Source organism: Gastrolobium bilobum, unplaced genomic scaffold, assembly GCF_033153095.1.
Source record: "Gastrolobium bilobum isolate Gb01-03AN ecotype WA unplaced genomic scaffold, APGP_CSIRO_Gbil_v1 utg1929, whole genome shotgun sequence".
Taxonomy (NCBI): domain Eukaryota; kingdom Viridiplantae; phylum Streptophyta; class Magnoliopsida; order Fabales; family Fabaceae; genus Gastrolobium; species Gastrolobium bilobum.
In genome coordinates, this window is record NW_026898961.1 from 527,507 (window position 1) to 544,379 (window position 16,873).

The 16,873-nt window shown below is 32.3% G+C and overlaps 1 protein-coding gene across 1 annotated transcript; it reads right to left on the bottom strand.

Annotated features, from left to right (window-relative positions):
- Positions 1-5,982: 5,982 nt before the first annotated feature.
- LOC133285820 (alanine--glyoxylate aminotransferase 2 homolog 3, mitochondrial-like) lies at positions 5,983-16,733 on the bottom strand. The gene is made up of 9 exons (XM_061483106.1): positions 16,272-16,733; positions 15,228-15,458; positions 11,364-11,534; positions 8,132-8,275; positions 7,700-7,879; positions 7,022-7,247; positions 6,747-6,860; positions 6,567-6,653; positions 5,983-6,278 (listed from the first exon to the last, which is right to left on the bottom strand). Exons 1-9 carry the CDS (start codon positions 16,500-16,502, stop codon positions 6,235-6,237), a joined length of 1,428 nt encoding a protein of 475 aa, XP_061339090.1. The 5' UTR covers positions 16,503-16,733; the 3' UTR covers positions 5,983-6,234.
- Positions 16,734-16,873: the final 140 nt, after the last annotated feature.

Genomic DNA, 16,873 nt, shown 5'->3' on the forward strand with positions numbered 1-16,873 from the left:
GGAAATACTACCTCCCCTTTAATCTTATTCGGGAAATACTTCATATGCTTTACATAAATACTAGTAATTAGAAAAAAACTAAAATGCATCACAAATTAATCAAATGCAATTTAGTGTAGTTCAAACCCATATGCCTACACTCATAAATGACAACAATCAAATTTACTATCAAAACAAGTATAGTCAGGAGGCTACCTTACAAGACAATATCTCTTACACTCTAATTTTTGATACCTATAAATTCCCAATTCAAGTATTTATAGCCAAGCACCCTTGCTCTCCAAGGAATTCTACTTGGTCTCTAAGCCTATAGTTATCAAATTTTTGTTTCCTATTAAAAAAACAAATAGCTTTCATATCTTACAAATCTTAAGTCATAAAATTTGTACTCATCAACTACTAATAAGAGTATTTGATGGAATTTTGGTTAAACTCAAACAGATGCTTCATAAGCTTTAAGCCATCGTATGTTATGCTCATCCTAGTCGAACTCTCGGCTTTAACAGTACTTATAAGACAAACGGGAGCCCCAGAGGTTGCATTAAATAGGTTGAGTGAGGAATCATGGACTTATATTACATTTTAACTCAAAGTTTTACGAAATTAAGTTTATAAGTCTTTCCATTTATATGATTTTATTTAATACATTCTTTATTAATATAAAACTTTATCACCGTACTTGAATTCAACATTCTTCCTTTCAAATATAAGTCCCAATAGAATATGCACTGTTTGAGTGGAAGCCTTTTTAAATAGTTATAACGAGAAATTCAAATCCACCGAGAAAATATAGTGATTTTATTTTTAGGTTCTTGTTTTGCCTTGAGTCAATGGCAAGTTGAGTAATCGTGTTTTTAATTTGTTGTTTGCAATTTAATTTTTTAGCACAATTAGATATTTAAATGGTTCTCAAGATTTTATGGTTATTGAAAGAAGCTTGTGTTTTTTAGAAGTTTGTTAAACCTTATTTTTGATTAAGTCATTAGGATTGGGTTAGTGGTAATAAATTTGGACAGCACGAAGTTATAAATCCAAATTTCAATGCCATCGTGATATACAAGAAAAAATATGAACCTTAAGTAATTCATTGCCTTGTGTGATAAATTGAATAATTGTGTATATATATGTATCCCATATTTATCATTCCTCATTATTGTGATTTGCTTGAACTGAAGATTGGTTTTGATTGATTTTTCTAGTTGCTTTAAAGCATATGATTAAAGAGAAGCGAGCTTTTCGTTGTAGTACATACATTGTAATGTATATATGATTGATATTTAGTATTATAATTTGTAATATAATTTACTTGTTCAGTCAATTATGAGAGACTTGGGATATGTTGTTATTCTCAAGTCTTGCTTATTTTGTATTGAGAAATACAGAGGAGAGAAATCGGAGCCGTGTCAATGAAAAATACAATTTTTAAGTTCATTATTGGGTGTTATTAATTTCTTGCTACACTATGACACTGAGACTTATGTTGTGGAATTGTGTGTGTCCAAAGGATAGGCCTTGTGTCGATAAATGATGTATTGGCTCCCTTATTGGACGAATTCATGTCAAGGTGTTGTCTATAAATTTTGTTTTGAAATCATGGGCGTATAATAATACTTTTATTTTTTATTTTTTACTCAAGAGTCGTTTTTAAAACAAAATATTCGTTATAAATTTAAGTTACAGTTATGCTCAAGTAAGAGAAAGTTATAAATTTTCAGTGTGCATATCAAAATGAGATAGAAAATTATGCTTACTCTACCTACTAATTTCAAATATCATTAGATCATAATTTGAATTAATCTTTACCCTTCCTCTCTTCTTTTGAGAACTAACCTATACCCTTTCTCTCTCATCTTAAAATTTTGATTTAATGATATTAGAAAAAAAAAATAGATATGAAAAAAAGTAAGTATAATATCATATCGCTGTCAGAATAATAAGATTTTGTTAGTGGGAAATGGGCTGATTATATGATCCAGATTTTAGAAAAGTATGATAAGCCCAACACTATTAATGATCCATTTATTGTGGGATTAGGTTGTGTTAGTGACAATGGACAGCAATGTTGTAGGCCCATACTAATAGTTGGACTGTTAGGTTTTAGCATAACAGTAACTCCTTATATGGGGAACAGATATAAATGCCATATGCCTTACCTTGCCCGGAAATATTTAGTACTACAAATTAGGCTCGCCAAAAAATGAGCTAATTCATAGAGTTGACTTGTAATCTGACTAAAATGAGCCGGGTTGAGTTAAAGAAAATGAGTTAGTAACTCGAGTCAACCCGACTCGGTTCAGTTCGAAAACAATCGAGTCATCCCACGAGTCAAATGAATTGGCTCGCGGGTTACGATTTTTTTTTAATATAAAAGTATAAAAATTAATGAAGGTAAAATGGAAAGCTAAAACTTAAAATTTCATTTCCAAAGACCCAAACGAAAATACCCGGTAGCTGTCAATAAGTTCAAAACCGTGCATTAAGGACTTTTTTTATCGTATGTGTGACAGTGTGAATGTGGTGCCAATTGCCAATAAGTCCAAGTTCAAATGCAAAAGGAATTTCCTATGGTTTATCTGTATAATGTCTTTATGTTGAATGAATTAATAATTTAAAGAAAAAATTTAGAAGTTACAGCATCAATGAAATTTTATTTTATTTTTTCATTTTTCAAGTCAATCCACGAGCCAACCCTAATCCGACTCTGGTCGGGTTGAGTTGAGTTTTCTGACTCGTTTTCTAACCCGGCTCATTTTTTTCGAATTGAACGCGGGTTGGGTCGGGTTGAGCCGGGTTGACCCGTTTTGTCAACCCTACTACAAATATATTGTTTACTCGTTATATCATTTATCAAATATGAAAAAAGAAACATATTTAATTATTTATACTACTTTTTTTATAATTATTTTATTTCATATCTTCTCTATTTTTTTTTGTCTTTTTAATAAGGAAGTACATACTCCCGCGTTATTGAAAATACACTCTACCTTGCTTCATTCATAGCTTCCCAATATTATTGTAAAATGGAATAAAGAGCTTAGCCCAAAGGTATTCACTTGTGACTTGAACATTTGATTGCTGATATTTCAATTTTGTAGTTCATATGTATTTGATCTTTTGGGCTATTTTAACCTTTTATATCTGATGTTGTTTTATTCCAGATTTTATATAACATTTTTGTGGTAAATTCAAGGCATGGTGTTCGTTGTTTGGGTATATCCTCTCCGTTAATTAACTTTTTTATACATTCTTCTTTAGTAATTGTTGATGTCTGATGTGTGTTCCCCAACAAAATGTTGGGAGCTGTTATCAGTTGTTGTATGTCATTGCAACGAAGTTTATAATTCCTGTGTTGGCCATTTAAATAACTTGGATTTCAGTTAATTACTATTATTTGTGTTTTATTCCCTTTGGCACTCTGGAACCATAATTATCCATAAATTAAACAGAACAAAGAAGTGATGCGATTTTTATTTTAAACAGTAATGGAGCCTTCACTCCTACTTGAAACACAGTTATAACATATTTGAGAGAGATTTAAATATCTTCATTCCTAATTCGTCCCGCACTCCGAATTAGTCTTATAGCCATCTCAAAAAATCAAAACTTGTAGGAATAACAGAGGAAGCTAACTCAACTCTCAAAGATAATTAAGGTTACATTAACTCAAAAAAAAAATAGAGCCTCCACTCCTACTTGAAATATAATCATGTGACGTGACGTTTCTGCATTTTGTGATTAATTCACGCATGCAACTACTGGTGCTTTGATAGAGTTACTAGTACTACCTTCAACCATTACCATCTTGATATAGTCGCGGGCTCAAATGAAATAGGAATCAAGCTTGTTTTATAAAATTCGTGCTAAAATATGTTCACATTGATAACCATTTGCACAGAAGCACCACAGAAGATCTATTCGAGAATTACTTTTATAAAAAAACATGTCACAAAAACAAAACCCCATGTTTGGTAGAAAGACCCTAACGCTGAAATTTTGCTGCTGAAGATAACCCCAGATGCCGAGGGTTTCTTAAATTAGGCTGTTGAGCATCTAATATCTAACACTTATTTTTTTTCTTTTATACGACTCTAATTACCTCTTTGAGGCGAATAGATTTTCCCAGAGTAGGTGTACACCAAGGGTCGGCTCTAAGTCCTTATCTCTTTGCCTTAGTTATGGATGAACTAACAAAAGATATTCAAGAGGAAGTGTCATGGTGTATGTTTTTTGCAGACGATATTGTGCTTATTGATGAGAACAAGGAGGGTGTTAATAGAAAACTTGAATTGTGGATAAGCACATTGGAATCCAAAGGATTCACATTAAGTCGAAGTATGACTGAGTATCTGAAGTGTGAGTTTTCTCTGGTACGAGATGGGGACCAAGAGTCCTTGCATTTAAGTGGTCTAGAGGTACCCAAAAAAGATGCTTTTAAAAACTTGGCTCCATTTTACAAAAAGGTGGAGAGATTGATGAGGATGTAAATCACAGAATCAGAGCAGGGTGGATGAAATGGCACAGTGCATCTGAGTTTTTGTGTGACCGCAATGCTATAAAACGACAGTAAGACCGGCAATGCTATATGGCGCGGAATGCTGGCCAGCACATAGGCAACATGAGCTTAAGATGGGAATAGCAGAAATGAGGATGTTAAGGTGGATGTATGGTTACACAAGGATGGATAAGATAAGAAATGAAGATATTCGACGAAAGGTCGGAGTAGTACCAGTAGCCGAGAAGATGAGAGAACATAGATTGAGGTGGTTTGGGCACGTGATGAGAAGGCCCCTGGATGCTACTGTAAGAACAGAAGTTTGTTATCAAGAGCTTAACACAAAAAGAGGCAGAGGTAGACCGAAACTTACTTGGGGGAAGGTGGTAAAACAAGATTTAATGGAGTGGGATATAGATTGGCGGACAGTATGTCTTAGAACGGAATGGAGAAAAACTATAAGTATGCTGGATGGTTAGACCCGTTGTTATTCCTAAGTTCCAGATGGTCATTTTTTAGTCATTTTCCCCTTCGTTTCCCTCACTTCTTCTTATCCCTTTCTTTTTTACTTTTATTTATTTATATATAAATATATATATATATATATATTATTTCATTTTATTGTATTTTATTTTATTTTTTTATTTTATTTTATTTTATTTTTTCAACCGTTTTGTATCTTTCATGTGAGTTCATCTACCACCGACCCCAATTAATTTGGGATAAAAGTAATATTGATGTTGATGTTGATCTCCACAAGCTTCGATTCTTTTATAAGAGTGCAGAACGGGTCAGAGATAAATTTTATGCCCCACTCAAAAAGTAATATGGATAACGATCAAACTGAGATCCTTCCACCACCTACGCAGCTCCTATGTACCAACTAGACTACTACAATTTGATATATCTAACACTTATTTAAAATCATCATTTATCCATCTTAACTAATTTTTTTATTTTATTTTATTTTATTTTTTTCTTTTGGGTTGAATAACTGGCATATTACGGGGTTCAGGTTGAACCATTGACCATATTCTCAAGTGCTATTTACTTTCCCAAACAACAGAAAACAGGGACTATGTTGGGGTCCTATACAATCCTTATACAGCCGAAAAATAAATGAAACCAAGGACGACATGCACAACTTATTGCACGGAAATAGCCCGGGATGTAAAATTGATTTCGGCTCCATTAAGGTACAAACAGAAATTTGAGCCACAATAGATAAGTCAGAAAAGTAAAACACTATATCTCCTTAATGATGAAGCTTTGTTCTAAGCTCTAACCATGTCGGGGGACTGGAGCATACTTTATAATATAAGGAGTTGACTAAAGAAAGCGAAGTAAAAAGTTTTTTTCAAACTACTAAGTTAAATGTTAGACGTAAACTTAAAGTGGCAAGAATAAAATATCATTTTCGGCATAATGTAGTGGATTATCGACAATTACGTAAACCCAGATGGAAATGATAGGCACAAAAGAAAGATATAAAGATAAGGATTTGCATAGCTTCCGAGATATGAAGGAACAGCTAATAATATATAGGACGAGAAAAGATAAAAGGACAAAACAAGAGACAACGAGTTGTTGGCTCATCCTTTCCTAATATCAGAGTAGGCTACCGTAGGTATAAGCCTGCATCTATATTTATAAATTTACTCACTATGAAGATGATAAAATACAGTAGTTCCACTTGATATGATAAAGTGGACATTTATTAACACTAGGAACTTAGCTACGATTCAAATTCTAGACAAGGTCAAGTCCATTGCGTCTGCAAGGAAGTCTGCACCCAACAAAATACACAAGCTGTAAGTAACACAAACTAGTACATGCTATTGACAAAGAGTGGAAAGAAAAATGCTAACAACACACTTTTTGACAGTGTTTTGTTTTTTAGTAAATTGAGACACTAACTTTAACCATCTATCTATTATTGGTTAATCTCATGTGGAGCTACTCTCTAATAATGAGATCAATATGAGATTTTACCAATAATAAAGAGCATTGGAAAGATAATATCTATGAGTATGTTGCTAGTATTTCTTAAGAGAGAAATTGAGGCAAGGCTAACCTGCATCTTCTTTGCTGAAACATAGGGGAGGTGTAATTCTGAAGACATTTCCATAGTAACCACCCTTACCAACTAGTACTCCTAATTCTGTAGTAACGGGAGAAGGGCCGGTTAGTACTTAGCAAAAAGAAAAATATGGCTAGAACCAGAATGGCATATCGACAGGGATATGGACTTCACCTTTCATTTGGTCCATTACATGCAGTGTTTCAGCTTTTGCTGGTGTTTTAAGTTCACGATCAGTGACAAGTTCAACTCCAAGCATCAGGCCTCTTCCTCTCACATCACCAATTACTACAGAAGGAAAGAAACCAAGTTTGTTTATGAAATTGGTTGAAGGAAAAAACAAATCGTGGCCGTTTTGTGACACTGATGCTTCTTAGTTAATGTATAAGGAATTCCTGTATGCATGTACAACCATAATGGAAAAGGAACAAGAAGGGGCAAAAGATTACATTCATATTTGTCCTTGAGCGCAGTGAGCCTCTCTTTCAAATAGGAACCAACCACAAACGCATTTTCTTGAAGCTTCTCTTTCTCTATTACTTTTAAGACAGCCAACCCTGCTGCAGTACAAACAGGGTTCCCACCAAAGGTGTTAAAGTAACTTCGGCGGGTCAAGACCTCTGCAATCTCTGGTGTAGTTACAACAGCACCAAGGGGAATGCCATTTCCAATGCCCTGCCAAAAGTAGAATATATGAACGAGACAATCATAACGAAGCAATGATAATTATAAAGTTCATGCTGATGATATATTCTTGTGTGTATTTTATATGGTTGTAGAAAGTTGTTGGAAATATAATACAAAATATAAAATCAATCAACCTCCTTCACCTAATAGCTTATGTATTTGGAGAGTTGGTTGCTTGATATAGAGATAGTATCAGAGTTTCTATGACCAAATGGTCTCATTCTTCTAATAATATTATGAAATTTCAGGTAGGTAGGTTTGTGTATTACTTACCTTTTAAGTCCAATGAACTCTTGTACCAGGGTGTGTCAAAAAAATAATGTTAAATAGAAAACCATTCATTTACTTTCACCTAACAGCTTTTGGAAGAGTTGACAAAGGTAATTAACTTAACCAAGCTCATAAAATCCCCAACATCAATAGAACTATAGAAGAGTTACCTTAGCCATTGTCACTATGTCAGGAACAACACCATGGGCCTCAAATCCCCAGAAATGGCTCCCAGTGCGAGCAAAACCAGCCTGAACCTCATCGGCAATACAAAGCCCTCCTGCTTTTTTAATGCTATTGTACACAGCAGGCAAGTAACCAGGAGCCAATTCAACAATTCCCCCAACTCCCTATCATAAACAAGAGCAGCATCAAGGTGTGTAACCAATTCACTTTAGATTAATAACTAGCGTTTATTTTTATTTAATATTACATGATTCTAAATAATTAATATATATCTAATATTATTAGTAATTCATACTAAATAATAAGATTGATATTAAACTTGAATCATTTATAATATAGTCAAATAAAGGTTGTGTTTATTTTATTGTATTTCAAAAAGAAAGTTGGATCTGTATATATGCTTTAGACTTAGATACCTGTATGGCTTCAGATAAGAAGGCTGCTACGTTTCCAGAAGTTCCGAAATTAATGATATCTTGGACATCTCGTGCATACTTCTCCCCATCTGAACCAAAAATACCTCTATATGGGTCTGGATTTACTGCATGATGAACACCACTCTGTTGGCCACACCGATTAAAAAAACATATTAGGAAAACGCTATTATACATTTTAAATTCACACTTATATTCAAAACGGTCGAGGATTACATGACAGAAAAGACAAACCAAAGCTAAAATGAAATAAAAATTATTGGCCCAATTGAGTTGATTGTGCATTTGTGCTTGTATTATAAATCAGTAATTTTAGATCCTACATATTATATTGTTTATTTTAAATGACAACCTTAAATTAATTTTTTGTAAACGCAACACATTATCATTGACAAAATAATTAGAATTAACGATCACTATAAGAAAAACATTTAATGTGATTAGTAAATTAATACAAGAGGATCCACTCCGGGCCAAATCAGGCACGTGTACTTGTGATATTATTTGCTCAAGAGATGGTCTTGAAGCACAAGGCACTTGGCATTGATATAGTGATATGGAGCGTCTTAGTTTCCATACTCAGCTCCATTGTTTGGTTAATATAAAACAACCACCTCCCTGTGACCCGTCCTTTGAAGTTAAACTTCATCGACGTTGAAAGTGGAATAATAAAACTATTGTTGGGTTCTAATTAATATATTAAGAGATATAATAAAATTATTTATTCGGCTTCACCCAAGAATTATTAAATTTAAGCCATTAAATAAAGACAAATGAATGGTTTTATCATATCATATAATATGCGTTAGCTAACACGATGTGACAATCCCGTCAACTTGGTCATCATCAATTAAGTGAACTTATGGCCCATATTGATTTTATTTATTTGTATCAACGAATAAAAAAATATAGTAAAATATCAGAATAATGTTACAAGATATATGACACATCATGCTGTTAAGATAAAGTTTGTGAGTCCTATAGTTAAAAAATAAAAGAAATAATGATGACTCACCACTTTATTGAGTGTGCAGGACCGATTTCTTGTGTTATGCGACATGACACTCGTCAAGCCCAAAACTATATATATGATTCATGGGTTTTATAAGAGTTATGTTGTAGGAAAAGTGTTCGTTTTGCGTGCCGTAATTTTCTTTTTTTTCTTTTTTCTTCAAAAAGTGTAGATCCCACAAAATGTTGTGTGTGTAGGAAAATTTATTGTGTCATGTTAAATGACAAATGCAAACCCCATGATTCACTCATTGTAAACGGGAAATGTTTTCTTATATTGTTTTCTTAATATTACTTGTATTATTTTTTTTATTTTGTGATTAATTTCTGTAAAGGATTTTATATAAATAGTATTAGATATTAGGTATAAGAGTAGTTTAGTATTTTAATGATATTCTAGATCTCTCTCTTTTCTGTTATGCTCTTCTATATAAGAGCTCACTCATTATACAAATTAATTACCACAAATCAATGAAATCAATATTTTTCCTTTTCTCTTTTTTACCTTCTAATATGGTGTCAGAGCATTTTTATCCTCCATGAATGGAGGTTCCGCTGCAATCACTATTTTTTTCCCTCTTTGTTTCCTTTCTTCCGGATCTGGTCCTGATCATTGAGTTTTTTTTTTTATCATGAGAGCTACTCTTTCTCCTTCATTTTTTTTTTATCTCCATCTTATTATTTTTTTTAATTTTGGTTTCGGGTCGTCATTTTCTTTTCCTATCTGATTCAATTTTTTTTTGGTTCGTTCCTTTTCTTTCCACCTTCCCGGCGTCCTCTCCTCTAGATTTCAGAGATCTGGTTCATTTCTCCCCCTTCTCAGATCTGGTTTGTTTGTTTTTCTGACATCTCTTTCTTCTGGCTATGGTTAGGCCGTGCTTTCTTTTCCGACTGGGTCTTCTCCTGTCTCGATCAGCTTTTCCGGCAACTTTTGGCCATGCATGTTTTCCAAATCTCTCTATTAGCGTTTCCAGATTTGTGGCGTTCCATCCACCCAGATCTGTGTTCTTCTCTTTGTCATTTGTTGTGGGTCATCTTCTCCGGCAACCCTCTATGCCGTGTATGGCGGCACGTTCATCCTCTGCCCAGATCTCTCCTTTTCTTCCAGATTTGTCATCAACGCTTTTCTTTCCGGTCGCGTCTCCTTCTCTGGTCGTGTCTTCTTCTCTAATCGTGCCATCGAACTACTGTTCGAGTTTGTTGGACCAAATACTGTTCTTCTCTTTTTTTTCTTTTTTTTTTCATGCCTTTTTTTCTTTCTCTTGTTAGTCGTCTTCCACCTTTGTCAATCTGGGTTGCTGATATATTTTTAGATCTGTCTACTTGTCTCTTTCACTTCTCATTTTGCAGGTTTGTGAAGATTTATGGAGCTCATGGACAGTGGCGGAGCCAGCATGGCAAGTCAGCTAGTGCCAAAAAATTCAGCTAGTGACCAAATAGCTACGGTTCTTTGGCTACGACCAAACGTGGCTAATTTTCGAAAAAAAAATTGAAATATAATTTGCCACGTTCAAGTGTAGCTAAATGAACGTGGCTAATTAAGCCAGTGCCAAGGCAACTGTAGGTTACAACGTGGCTCCGCCACTGCTCATGGATTTTATTGCAATATATAATTGTAGTTTTTGATGGATTTTTCATTATGTAATTTTTTATTTTTCTGTACTGTGTTGGCTTGTATTTGGTTTTGCCATTGTTTTGGCTTTATTTTGGCTTCTTATTCAGGGGGAGCATTGATCATGTTGCTGAATTTCATTTCAGAAGAGTTGATTTTGCCGATGTCCATCCCGACAGTTCATATTAAGTTGCTGATGTCTATCACAGCCCTTCCTTCCTTTGCTGATGTCCATCCCAGCACATTATAGCTGATGTCCATTCCAACACTGTTTCTTTACTGGCTGATGCTCATGTTATTTGGTTATATGTTTTTTGATTTTTCTTGTTCAAGATGGAAGTTCTCTTTGTTCACTCTCCATCTTGAGGGAGAGTATTAGATATTAGATATAAGGGTAGTTTAGTATTTTAATGATATTCTAGATCTCTCTCTTTTCTGTTATGCTCTTCTATATAAGAGCTCACTCATTGTACAAATTAATTATCACAAATCAATGAAATCAATATTTTTCTTTTTCTCTTTTTTACCTTCTAATAAATAGTAGACAAATTCCTATATAAAAATTAAAAATGAAATAACAAAATTTCATACCTGTACAACATTAAATTTCCAGATGCTTTGAGCTGTGGCACCCATCGTTCCAGCTGCATTCCCATGGTAAGCATTCCTCAGAGATATTATGTCATGGCACCCGGTGTACAACCTTGCTATCATTATAGCCAATTCGTTTGCTTCTGTTCCAGAGTTTGTGAAAAACACCACCTAGGTATAATAATAAACAAACACAAAATATATGTTCTTTTCTAATTAAAATGTGCTAATAAATTATAATATAGTTTTGATATAATATAATAAGAGAAAAAAATATTTGTCATTTTAAAAAATACAAAATTATGTTATTTTTAATGAAACTACGTTGTTTTAATGTGTTTACATTCTTTATTCTCTATTTTCTTTTTCTTTCTAATTTTATAATTAAAAATAACAAAACACATCAAATTAACATAATTTCATTAAAAATAACGCAAAATTATGTTATTTAAAATAATAAATATTTTTTTTATATATTTATGTTTCAGTAAAAGTCAGACAAGTTGATAGTGGAGAGTTTTATTTTCACTTTTCCAGCTAAACTTAACGATGGATAGCTAGTCGCATGTCATTGTCATGCAAAGTATTTATTATTTGGTCCGAAACCATGTGCTAGCCGCCAAAAATGTCATTCCAATCCCATAAACCATATATATATATATTAACGGTTTTATTAATCTCATGTTAAAAAAGATAAATTATTTCATGTCATAGAGATAAATTTGTGGGCTCTACCACTTGAAAAATAATAAAAAAAGAAAAAAAGTGACATAATTATCAAAGAATGTGTAAGAGAAAAATTTATCACATGTAATATAAAAGTAATTTTTCCCATATATTAACATGCTTATAAATGGAGGAAGAAATCAATATTCTACCAACAACAATCCTAAACTCTACCTACATCATTAACACATGCCAATCTCATTGGATAGTGACGAAGATTTACGTGGCTGAGGTGGCAGCTGCTCCCAAAATTTTGAACTCCATCAAATGGAGAAGGGAGCTAAGGACCCTCTAATATAGGAAGATGAACAATTATGTCGATTTTAAGCCCAAACAAAACTATATTTCTCTCTCAAAATAATTCAGCCAAAGTGTACAACTGCACATGTTAACCTTATAACCTAACTAAAATTTTCAAGCCAGATATAAGAAACTTTGTTCAAATAATACGTGGCTTTGATTCGATTTTTACTTTAAAAAAAAAAATTAGCAATAAAAATGTATTCAAAAACACATTTTTATTGGCCTGCTCAGACTCTAATTATTCACACTGAGTGATCCACACCATCTTTAACCTTAAAATAAAAATATAACCGTGTTTCATAAAAATAGTAACTTAAGTTCAGCAAATGATTTTTTTTTTAAATAAAAATAAAATCTCACTCATTCCTATTGATTTAAGTTGGGAATCCCATTATTATTGTAATTTTCTATTAGCGAATGAGAATAAAGGAACTAATTATTGTTTATATTGATGGTGACATTCTAGTTCACGTTTACATCAAAGTGGCAAAAAGCAAAACTAGTCTTTCTTTAAATAAAATAATAAATAACAACACGTTATAAATGTAAAGAAGGTTAAAACTTTCGATGCAATTGATGCAGGTATATCTATATGAAAAGAGAGAAAAAATTTGAGACTTAAAAGAAATTATAAAAAATATAAATTAATATAAAATAAAAATTCATTTTTTAATAAAAAAAAAATAGTACTGAACTCGATACGCCCGCAATACTAAAAAAAATTTCACGATGTTAATCCTCTTAAGTTCTGACACGGCATAAACTAGCCTCATATTCTCAGCTTCACACGCGCCGTATATAATATAAAGTTTTAGAGTAAAGTGTGTGTCATTTTAAATGATGTAAATTGCCATTTTAAGAGAGAGAAAGAGATAAATAAATAAAGAGAGAGAGTTGACACAAAAAATAAAGGGTCTCACCTCTTTGTGAGAGTAAAATGATATAATTTGTGTGATTCAAAAAGATAAACATTTTTCCCAAAATTTTAACACTTTTAAGTTTTTTCCAAGAAAATTTTGAATATTTGATAAATTCACTTGTCATCAATTAAGTTTATTATTCTTAACATTAAATTTTAACTGTTAATTTATATTAATTTGATGGTCATAATTTATTGGAAGATATTTATTAATTAATTATTAATTTTCAATAAATTATGATCATCAAATTTGTAAAAATTAGATATTAAAATTTAATGATAAAAAATAGGGATATATTTATCTCATTTTACATGAGAGAATCAATTTTTTTACACACACAAAAGAGGAGTGAGTCCCACCTTATGATGCACGGACACGACACGACACGACGACACGTTAATTTTAAAAAATGTCATATTTCGACACGTTGGGACAGGTTTTGATATTAAATAAAAATTTTAATATATATAATATAATTTATATTTAATACATATAAGAGTGCATAATAAGTTATATACCAATCAGATATTTAAATTTTATAACATAAATATAAATATAAATAATTTTTCGTACTTTGTTAATTTTTCATGTCAAATTTCATAATAGAAAAAAATTAATTTATAAATTATTTCTTTTATATTTAATTAACAAAATAAAATTAAGATTTAAAAAAAAAAGTGTTTGTGCCCGAAAACGTGTCCGAGCGTTGATCGCGTGTCAGAAAAAGTTGATTGTGTGTCAAAAAACGTGTCAGAGAGTTGACCGCGTGTCCCCAAATGTTGACCGCGTGTCAGACGAGTGTCCGAACGTGTCTGACCGTGTCCGTGCTTTCCAGGTTCCACCTCTCTTTTTTTCTCTCTTCTTACATGTGGGTCTCACTTGTGATTTTATTTTTAGGTAATTATTTTCCTACAACATAAAAAAAGTATTTCCCTAAAAATAATAAATTTAATTAAAGGTAAATATAATCTCCCCATTTATTAATATGTAAAATGATATTTTAAATAACATCAACCTTTTTAATGAATTCGATGTTTTATAAAACTTGACAATTAATACTTTAAAAATAGGGTAATATTTTTCTCAAGTTGCATAAGAGAAAAATATTTTCCTATACTCATATAGTCACATTGATAATTGAGCTATTATTTTATTTTTTTCTCTCTCTTGATAAGTCCCATAATTGTATATGAATATAAGAAAATATTTATCTCTTGTATAACTTGAAAAAAATATTACCTTTAAAAATAAATCATCACATGTATTATTAATGAAAATTGACAAATATGTATACGTACGTGACATATTATTCTAGAAGTTTCGTCATGATGGACACGAAGACAATCACAATCTCTGAGTGTAAAATTACTCATTTCAAATAATAAACCAAAAGACGATATCATTTTCTTTAATTCCAAGTAAATGAAAACATTTAATGAGATAGTGTCATATATATTTGTCAGAAAAGATAGAGAGGCAGAAAATAAGAACCAAAAACAAATTTCATTAATAAAGTTCGTGCGTCGCTTTTATATACATGACTTCAGAACTTTGTCAGTTTATGCGAAAATTATTCGTCCGATTTTATTTTAAAAAAAAAACTTAAAAACATTTATTTATATATATATATATATATATATATATATATATATAGAGGGAGAGAGAGAGGGAGGGCGAGCGAGATTTTGGTGATAAATAATTAACTATTGATAAGTTCATTTATGTTCATCTAATTACTGTAATTTATTTAAAAAATTTATGTTCATCTAACTACTGTAATTTATTTAAAATTAATAAATAATTAATTGATATAAAACGAAAATTAACGATCGAGAAAGAAAATAATATATAATATGTATATATTAAATACATTAGTATTTTTTATTTTATTTTTAATTGTAGGAGAAAGATCTACCTTAAGATTGCTGGGAAGTTTGGAAGCCAAAGCTTGAGCAAAATCGGCGATGGCGTTGTTGAGGTAAAGAACCGTTGAGTGCTGCAAGCGTTTTGTTTGGTTCACTATGGCCTCGACCACATCAGGGTGGCAGTGCCCGCAACACACCGTAGCAATCCCTCCAAACGCATCCACGTACCTCTTCCCATTTTCATCGAACAGGTACTGCTTCTTACCCTCCACCACGTTCACCTGCAACTCACCACAACCAATATTTTCTTTCTTATTTATTACTAGTATCACTATGCATTAAGGACACCAATAGATTATAATCGTTGATAAACAGAAATCAATGATTAGGATCTAAAAGAATATAAGTTTATATTTTTTAAAAGAATATGTATTTTTCTCATATATATATATATATAGGGATAGGATCAACTTACACCGGTGTAAGAATAATAAATCTTACACCAAATCTTAACCGTTGATTTCCGTGCATCTAACGGTTGAGATTTATTGGGAATTAAAAATTAATTAATGAGTGAGACCTAATAAATCTTAACCGTTAGATGCAAAAAATCAATGGTTAAGATTTGGTGTAAGACTTATTATTCTTACACCGGTGTAAGATGATCATGCCCCATATATATATATATATATATATATATATATATATATATATATATATTATTTTAAAAGTACAATGAAAGATAGTTATTTACTGAATAAGTGAATTTACATATTTTTAAGGAAACACATATATCCTTTAAAAAGATATAAGCTTATATTCTTTTATATCCTAATTGATTTTTGTCCATAAACGATTATAATTTATTGGGTCAAATTTAATGGGCCAAAATTATTATTAATTAATTAATAATTTTGATCCAATAAATTATAACTCTTAATAGACGAAAATCAACAATTAAAATCTTAAAGGATATAAACTTATAATCTTTAAAATGAAGGATATTATTCTATATATATATATATATATATATATATATATTAAACATGGTTGTTAGTTTATTTGAGGAATCATCGGGTGCGGCGCGGACTCACGGGGGTCTTGTAGAAGTGGAGGATGGAAGGGCTCAGATACTCTTTGCGCTTCGCCAGGATCTCGCCGGCGGTGGGTCCCGTGTACGGCGGAGGGGTGTAATCGAACGGCGGAAGTTCCGGAGCGGCGACGGCGTCGTTTTTTCTGTCCGCCGCCGCCTGAGAAAAGCTGCTTTGCCAGCGAAGCTGTGGCGATCCTCGCCGTAAGAGCCTCCTCGCTAGGGATGCTGTCATATTTCCCTCCTTCGAAGATGAATTTTCCGGCGATGTGCTCCGGCAATACACGACCCGACGCAGTTCTGCGAGAGTTAGAAGAGAAGGTGAGAACAGAAAATGACGAAGCACAAAGGTTGAATGGGGAAGGATTATATAGTGAAAAGAATCGTAAGGGGTGATGACGTGGAGAGAAAGGACTGACTGGAAATTTTGGAATGACCCTCGGGGATGGTGAAAATTACGGTTTTAGAGTCCTGAAATAGGTTTTTTCTTTCTATTGGGTGAATTGATGCATTTACCTTGTTTAATTTACCTTGCAAGTTTGGATTATTGCTAAACGAGATATAGCATGGACGAAAACTGTGACAAATTCGCAATTTCATCTCTAT